The sequence below is a fragment of the Onychostruthus taczanowskii genome, unplaced genomic scaffold (genome assembly GCF_017590055.1).
Source record: "Onychostruthus taczanowskii isolate IOZ18803 unplaced genomic scaffold, ASM1759005v1 scaffold188, whole genome shotgun sequence".
NCBI lineage: Eukaryota > Metazoa > Chordata > Aves > Passeriformes > Passeridae > Onychostruthus > Onychostruthus taczanowskii.
The window spans coordinates 520,907-529,216 of record NW_024499106.1 but is presented as its reverse complement, the minus strand read 5'-3'; the positions used below and the strand labels follow the sequence as shown (position 1 = coordinate 529,216).

Below are 8,310 nucleotides of genomic sequence, written 5' to 3'. Positions count from 1 at the left end.
GCCCCCCAAGCCCCCCCAGCTCCACCCCCACAGTGTCCCCCCATCCCCTTGGTGTCCCCCTGTTCAATCCCTCCTTTGTTCCCTCCCCATCCCCTTGGTGTCACCCCCTCCCCAGTGTCCCCCCGTGTCCCCACATGTCCCCGTGTCCCCTCACCCACGAACACGTGCTCGAAGCCGCAGGAATCCAGAGCTTTGCCACCGGAGCGCGAGTAGAGCCCGAACCACATGGAGTGGAGATCGGCACGGAAGGCCTCGGCCGAGGGGTACAGCCCTGGGGACACGTGGGGACATCGTGGGGACACGTGGGGACAGCATGGGGACACATGGGGACAGCAGGAGAACACCATGGGGACATGGGGTACAGCCCTGGGGACACATGGGGCACAGCCCTGGGGACACGTAGGGACATTGTGGGGACACCATGGAGACATGGGGCACAGCCCTGGGAACAGGGTAGGGAATGTGAACAGGGGGGTTCAGCCCTAAGAACAGGGCAGGGGGACAGGAGGGACACTATAGGGACACTGAGGGGACACTGAGGAGACACCACTGAGGAGACACTGTGGGAACACTGTAGGGACGATGCAGGGACAGTGTGAGGGCAGGGGGTTCACCATGAGGACACTGTGGGACAGACATGGTGGGGACAGGGGGAATACCGTGGGGACGTAATGGAGACATCATGGGGACACTGTGGGGACAGAGGGAACACCATGGGGATATCATGGGGACACCATGGGGACAATGGGAACACCAGGGGGATACCGTGGGGGCAGAGGGATCAACATGGGGACATCATGGGGATAGGGGGGACACCGTGGGGACGTCGTGGGGATAGGGGGGACACTGGAGGGACAGGGGAACACCATGGGGACACCATGAGGACACCGTGGGGACAGGGGGAACACTGGAGGGACACTGCAGGGACAGGGGGAACATCATGGGGACATCATGGGGATGTGTGGGGACACCATGAGGACACCGTGGGGACAGGGGGAACACTGGAGGGACACTGCAGGGACAGGAACATCATCGGGACATCATGGGGACATCATGGGGACACTGTAGGGACAGGGGGAACACCATGGGGATAGGGGGAACAGCGTGGGGACACCGTGGGGACAGGGGGGACACCATGGGGATATCATGGGGATACCGTGGGCACACCGTGGGGACAGAGAGAACAGTGTGGGGACACCATGGGGACACTGTGGGTACAGGGGGAACACTGGAGGGACACTGCAGGGACAGGGGGAACATCATGGGGTCATCATGGGGACACGGTGGGAACAGAGGGAACACCATGGGGATATCATGGGGACACCGTGGGGACAGGGGGGACGCCATGGGGACACCATAGGGACAGTGGGAACACCACGGGGATACCGTGGGTACAGGGGGGACGCCATGGGGACACTGTGGGTACAGGGGGAACACTGGAGGGACACTGCAGGGACAGGGGGAACACCATGGGGACATCATGGGGACACCGTGGGGACAGGGGGCACAGCACGAGGGCAGCGCGGCCGCACCCTTGGCGAGCACGAAGCGCTCGAGCAGCGCCAGCACCGGCGTGGCCAGCGCGGCCTCCAGGAAGCGCCGCTGCTCCCGCAGCTCCGCCGGCGGCTCCGCCTCCGCCCGGCCCGGCCGCGGCTCGTAATTGTCCAGGAGGGCGAGGAGCCCCGAGAACGTGGGAACGGCCAGCAGCTCCGGGGACACGCGAGAAAACAGCCTGGGAGTGAGCGGGGCGGGCGTGGGATTGGGATTGGGGTTGGGAATGGGATTGGGATTGGGGTTGGGGTTGGGATTGGGGGGATTTGGAATGGGATTGGGATTGGGGTGGGATTGGGATTAGGATTGGGGTGGGATTGGGATTGGGATGAGATTGGGATTGCGGTGGGATTGGGGTGGGATTGGGAATGGCATTGGGATTGGGAATTCACTAGTCATGTCTGCTTTTCTTTAGGCTCAATGTTCAGACCACTTTAAAGATAAAAGATCACAGAGGATAAGGAGCAACACCTGACAGGTAAGACAAGACTCATTCTGGAACAGATCTGCTGTCCCCAAAGAGGCACAACCTCCAAAGGCTGGGAGGGCTCTGCCTGAGCAGACAGCCAGACCAGCTGATATCATTTCTTCAATGGATAAACCCCAGATCCTCCTGGGAATGATAAACTGCTGAAGGTCTGGCATTCTTGTCAAACACCCCAAAATGAATCCAAACATTAATTGCAGAGAACCACGTGAGTAACAGTTTTGTTAGTGAAGGTACAAAAATCTAGAGAACTGGGAAGATGATGTGACAAAATTAATAAGCTGCTTAAGCTCAGCTGAAGAACAAAAGGCCAAAAGAGTGAAAATTTTTATCTTCATTCAGATATGCAAACAATTTAACACTGAAAATGTTTAAAGAAATGCCTGCTCAAATAAAAAAAACCAACCCTCTTTTTTTTCCAGTCTCTGCTAAGACTCAGTCACACTTCCCTTCATGCAAGAAGCCCCTTGAATTACAGAGCACGTTGCAAGGGCATGGAAAGCAAGTCTGGTTTAATTGCAAGTATTTGCATAACCTGGTGCAACAAACAAACAAAAAGAAGATCATTTGAAAAGGCAACCAAACTTTGAAAACAAGAAACTGAGTTAGGAAACCAATTTAAAAAAAAAAAACAACCTCCATCCATGAATGCTACGACAGCTACCTGACAGCCACAGCTTCTTCCTTTGAAATACACAGTGGATACTCACAGCCATTCACTCCAGAGCCCTTACAACAACAACAACAACAAAACCAAACAAACAGTGGGTTTCAGTTGAATCAGATGCATTTTCAAAAGTGCAAATTTCAAAAGCAACACCAGTCATAAAACATAAGCTCAAGCATCTCTCCTTCCAAAAGCTGGGAACTTTTTGTGCAATGTGCACATTTTAAGACACCGTGAGTGTAATCACAACTACTCTCTCCAACCTGAAGTTTCTTCTTGAGGCAGCTCAAAAAAGTTTGAGCCAGCACTCTTCAGGCAGAAAAGCCATTCCTGAAACATGTTGATCTGCACAGCCAACACGTGGAGAAAACACAAGTATAATAAACCATTCAAGTGTAGAAATTAATCTCTTCTCAAATGATGATTTGGTTGTGCTCCCAACATACAGAAAGAAAGCAACTGACACACATTAGTGGTGGCAAAACTGGAAACTTCTCTTCCCCATGACAATAATTTGTTTCCATTTATGCACTTTTCCTTCTCTTGCCTTCCCTGTTTTGCCAGTAAAATGCAATAAAACTGCAGGAAAAAGGAGGTAGCAATATCATGTTGTCCAAAGACAACACTATAAATTGTTTTTCCCCGTTACCTTAAACCTAACGAGAGCCTCGGGGGGTGTTAGAACAGTTGGTAAACTCTACACTACTCTGTTTAGCTCTTATTTGGATGTTTAATTTAGCTCTTATTTGGTCCTAGTTGGCTTTTCTCAAACCATTGGATTTAAAGGCCAGTGGCAGTCTCAGATGTCCAACATCAGAAACGTTTCGAGCATGTAGTGAGAAAACAGAACAAAACAATACTACTGGATATTAACTGCTTAAACCAGGGGCTCTTTTTGTGCTTTCAGCTCACAGGGGACAACGACAACCACAAGCTGTTCTCTGTCTCAGTCAGGGCCTGCCCAGGGGCACATCCCAGGGTTTCTCCCCCTGTCCCCACCTGTCGCTGCCCGAGCCCTGCAGGTTCAGTTCCAGCTGGCCCGGCCTGGCCCGGTTCGAGTCCGCGGCGAGCAGCTGCTCCGAGAGCTCCCGGAGCTCCGCGTCCGACACGTTGGGATTGGGGTTGGGATGGAGGGCAGGGGTGGCGACAGCTGGGATCGAGGGGTGAGGACAGAGCCAGGGGGGTTTGGGACAAGGGACAGAACGGAGCCGGGTGGGATGGGGACAGCCGGAGGGGCAGAGGGGAGGGGCGTGAGGGGGAACACGGGGGCGCTGAGACCGGGGCTCCGGCACCTCCCGGGGCCCAGGGGGGACGCCCCCGGTACCGGTACCGGTGCCGGTGACCAGCAGCAGCCACAGCAGCCACGGAGCCATCGCGGCGCCCCCCGGGCCCGCTGTCGCTTATAGCCGCCCCTATCGCTGTCGCGATAACGCGCCAAGGTCGCGACGTGACCTGGACAGACCCCGGGGGGGGCCACCCGACGCCCCCCCGGGGGGGCTGCACCCCCAATTCCCCCCGTTTGGGACCCCCAGGGGCCGTTTGGGGACTCGCCCCCCTAAAATTTGACCCCTCCCGTGGTTTGGGGACCCCCAAATCCGGCTCCCCACGGGGGTGGGGACCCCCAAACCCGCCCCCCCCGCCCCCCCCGGGGCTGTTTAATGTTTAAGGGACCAAATGTGGCCCCTCAAGGACTGGGGCTCTGGTGTTCGGGGGGGTTGGGGGAGGGGCGAGGTTTAGGGGGCGGGGCATAGGACAGAAATAGTCCCGCCCCTTCCAGTTGGCACCGCCCTGCCTGAGGGACACCGCGCGCATGCGCAGTACGGAGACAGCGTGTGATGATATGGGCGTGGCCATATCCATATACGGATCAGGGGCGGAGCCTAAAGGGGAGCAGAGGGCGGGGCCCAAGGGCGTGGTTATGGGGCTACAGGGCGGGGCGGGAGATCCTGCGCAGGCGCAGTGCGGGCGGGCGCGCGGGGCGCGGGGCCGCGGTTTAAAGGGGCCGCGGCGCGGGGAGCCCGGAACCCCCCGGGACCCCCGGGACCTTCCGGGACCCCCGAGCCCCCCGGCATCCCTCGGCACGCCCCGGGACCCCCGGGAACCCCCCGAGCCCGCCATGGTCTGCGGAGGCTTCGCCTGTTCGCGCAACGCGCTCTGCGCCCTCAACGTGGTTTATGTGGTGAGCGGGGGGGGGCCGTGAGGGGAATGGGGACCCCTCAGGGCTGGGGGGGCCGTGAGGGGATTGGGGACCCCTCAGGTCTGGGGGGGCCGTGAGGGGATTGGGGACCCCTCAGGTCTGGGGGGGCCGTGAGGGGAATGGGGACCCCTCAGGGCTGGGGGGGCCGTGAGGGGATTTGGGGCACGCAGTCCCGATTCAGGGGCACAGTCCCGGTTCGGGGGGCACAGTCTCAGTTTGAGGGGCACAGTCCCGGTTCGCGGGGGCACAGTCCCGGTTCGAGGGGCTCAGTCCCGGTCCCGGGGGTGTCGGTGCCCCCTGACCCGTGCCCCCTGCCCGGTGCCCCCAGCTGGTGGGGGTGCTGCTGGTGGCCGTGGCGGGCTGGGCGCGGGGCCTGGCCGGGGGCTCCAGCCCCCCCCTGCTCGGAGGAGCCTTCGCCGTCGGAGTCTTCCTCCTGCTGATCGCGGGGCTGGGGCTGCTCGGGGCCCTGCGGCACCACCAGGTCCTGCTCTTCTTCGTATCCTTTTTGGGGGGGGGAACCTCCGAGGGACCCCCGGCACCCGCAGCCCCTCTGCGAGCCCCCCGCCCCCCTGGGCACCGGGTCCTGCCCTGCTCTGTCCCCTTGGCCCAAAGCCCCCGTCGGTCCCCAGCACCCCTGGGTGTCCCTGGCACCCCTGGCAGTGTCCCTGGCACCCCTGGCGGTGTCCCCAGCACCCCCTGGATGTCCCCAGTGCCCGCCCTGGATGTCCCTCATGCCCCTGGCAGTGTCCCCAACACCCCCTGGATGTCCCTTGCAGTGTCCCCAAGGCCCTCTGGATGTCCGTGGCAGTGTCCCCAAGCCCCTCTGGGTATACCTGGCAGTGTCTCCAGCACCCCCTCGATGTCCCTGGCACCCCTGGCAGTGTCCCCAGTGCCTCCCTCGATGTCCCTGGCACCCTTGGCAGTGTCCCCAACTTCTTCTGGATGTCTCCAGTACCCCTCTGGATGTCCCTGGCACCCCTGGCAGTGTCCCCAACACCGCCTGGGTGTCCCTCGCATTGTCCCCAAGCCCCTCTGGATGTTCCTGGCAGTGTCCCCCATGCCCCTCTGGATGGCCCTGGCACCCCTGGCAGTGTCCCCAACAGGGCTGGAGGGGACCCCGGGGATGGGGCGGAAGTGGAGTTTGGGGACCCCCTGGATGTGCTGAGCCCCCCCAGGAGGGGCCTGCTCTGCCCCCCCACCCCCACTGTGGGGTGTGAGGACCCCCGGGGGTGGGGGGGGAGTCGGGGACCCCCCTGACCGTCCCGTTTGCCCCCAGAGGTGCCAGTTCCCCCCGGGGGGAGCCCCCCCGTGCCCCCCCTGCGCCCCCCAACTGCTGCAGCACTCGGACCAGGCCCTCAAGATTCTGGGGGGGGTGCACAGGCACCCCCACACTGGGGAGGGGCACACGGGGCAGGACCCCCCCACAGCGACCCCCCCTCCTCCCAAACTGGGAGCTGCCCCTCCCCCATCCACTCCCCCCTTGGGGGCTGGGGGTGGGCTGGGGGGGGGTCACAACCTCCCCAAATCCAGCAGGGCCCCCCCATCCCAGCACCCCCCAACTGGTCTGTACTGGTTTATACCATGACTGGCACCTGTGACCCCCCCAGTGTGTGCCCCCCCCAGACCCAGTGTGGGGGGAGCAGGGGGACACTCCCCCCCCCGCTGTCACCACGGGGGTGTCACCGTGTCCCCTCCCAATAAACACACGACACTGACCTCGGCTCGGGCTCATTCTGGGGTGCCCCCCCCTGGAGCAGTGACCCCCCCGGTGACACAGGACATGCAGTGGGGGGGGCACTGCCCCCACCCCTTTATTGGCAGGAAAATGGGGAACCCCAAAAACTGTCCCCCCCCCCAAATCCAGTCCTGGTATCCCTGGAGGGGGGCCTCGGCTCGGGCTCATTCTGGGGTGCCCCCCCCTGGAGCAGTGACCCCCCCGGTGACACAGGACATGCAGTGGGGGGGGCACTGCCCCCACCCCTTTATTGGCAGGAAAATGGGGAACCCCAAAAACTGCCCCCCTTCCCCCAAATCCAGCCCTGGTGTCCCTGGGGGGGGTTCAGGGTGTTTGAGGGGGGGGAACACCCCTCAGTGCCCCCCTCAAGCACCAGTGGGAGGGGTCCGGGGGGGATTTTGGGGGGTGTCACCCCACAATTGCACCGCACAGGTGGGAGAGTCCTGGGGATGTTTGGGAGGGATTTTTTGGGGGGGGGTCACCCCTCACGCCCCCCCCCCGCAGGTGGGGCTGAAGGCCAGCAGGGACATGACAGGGACATGGGGGGTGGCACTGCTGTGACCCCTCCCCAGCGGGGTGCAGGGCTCGGGGGGCGATGGGGAGCTGCCATCCTGTGCCCCCCGGGTGTCCCCGAGGGCCACACTCACACAGAGCGTCCCTGTGCCCCCAGAGTGCCCCCAGAGTGTCCCCAGTGCCAACCTGTGTGTGCCCCCAGAGTGTCCCCAGTGCCAACCTGTGTGTGCCCCCAGAGTGTCCCCAGTGCCAACCTGTGTGTGCCCCCAGAGTGTCCCACCAAAGTGTCCCCAGTGCCAACCCGTGTGTACCCACCATTGTCCTCTCCCCTGGTGCCCCCGTGGGTCCCCCACTTGTCCCCCTGAGTGTCCCCAGTGCCAGCCCATGTGTGCCCTCCCCTGATGCCCCCACATGTCCCCAAGTGTCCCCTGTGCCCCTTTATTGGCCCGCACCTGTGTCCCCTCCCCTGGTGCCCCCGTGGGTCCCCCACTTGTCCCCCTGAGTGTCCCCAGTGCCAGCCCATGTGTGCCCTCCCCTGATGCCCCCACATGTCCCCTGTGCCAGCCCGTGTGCCCGCACCTGTGTCCCCTCCCCTGGTGACCCCATCCCTGTTCTGGTACCCCAAAACTGTTCCAGGACCCTCATCAGCCCCCCCGGCACCCCCATCCCTCCCCTGGCACCCTGTCCCTGCCCTGGGACCCCAAAACTGTTCCAGGACCCCCATCCCTGCCCTGGCACCCCGTCCCAGGTGCCCCAGGGCACCCCGCTGTCACCAGCCGATGTTGGGGTGCCCGAGGTGCCCGAGCAGAGCCGCCTCCCGCAGGTGCTGGGGGGCACCCCGGGCCCCCCCGTGGGCACCCCGGCCCCCCACGGCGAGTGGCAGCACCCGGGGGGCCCGAACCCCGCGGGGAGAGCCTGGCACCCCCCAGCTCCAGTGCCCCCCCCCGCGCTCCCCAACCACGCCCCTCCCCTTCCAGCACCGCCCCGGGCGCTGCCCCTGCCCCCGCGGGGGTCTTTGCGGCCCTGCCAAAATTTGGGGGTCCCGGGGAGGTCCCGGAACTCACCGGGCGGGGCAGGGCGGGAGGGGCGAGGGGACCCCCGGGAACCCCCGGGAGGGGGAGGGGCAGGAGGAGGGGGGAGGGAGAGAGGACCCCCCCTCA

General features: G+C 62.9%; 2 protein-coding genes across 2 annotated transcripts in view; one reads left to right on the top strand and one right to left on the bottom strand.

Annotated features, from left to right (window-relative positions):
• Positions 1–4,078, bottom strand: part of LOC121334268 (poly(U)-specific endoribonuclease-A-like) — a 5,998-nt gene extending 1,920 nt beyond the window's left edge. The window contains exons 1-4 of the mRNA XM_041401237.1: positions 4,036–4,078; positions 3,705–3,855; positions 1,533–1,732; positions 155–271 (exon numbers count right to left, since the gene is read on the bottom strand). Coding sequence (XP_041257171.1) covers positions 155–271; positions 1,533–1,732; positions 3,705–3,855; positions 4,036–4,078 — 511 coding nt within the window. The remainder of the gene's footprint in view (positions 1–154; positions 272–1,532; positions 1,733–3,704; positions 3,856–4,035) is intronic.
• A 437-nt stretch (positions 4,079–4,515) lies between these two features.
• TSPAN31 (tetraspanin 31) lies at positions 4,516–7,151 on the top strand. The gene is made up of 4 exons (XM_041401236.1): positions 4,516–4,884; positions 5,231–5,482; positions 6,179–6,282; positions 7,142–7,151. The coding sequence occupies exons 1-4, from the start codon at positions 4,516–4,518 to the stop codon at positions 7,149–7,151; spliced, it is 735 nt and encodes a 244-aa protein (XP_041257170.1).
• Positions 7,152–8,310: the final 1,159 nt, after the last annotated feature.

Coding starts and splice junctions, on each gene's coding strand:
- TSPAN31 (XM_041401236.1), top strand. CDS start 4,516: ATGCGCAGTACGGAGACAGCGTGTGATGATATGGGCGTGGCCATATCC. Junction 4,885..5,230: donor CCCTCAACGTGGTTTATGTG/GTGAGCGGGGGG, acceptor CGGTGCCCCCAG/CTGGTGGGGGTGCTGCTGGT. Junction 5,483..6,178: donor CCCGCCCCCCTGGGCACCGG/GTCCTGCCCTGC, acceptor GTTTGCCCCCAG/AGGTGCCAGTTCCCCCCGGG.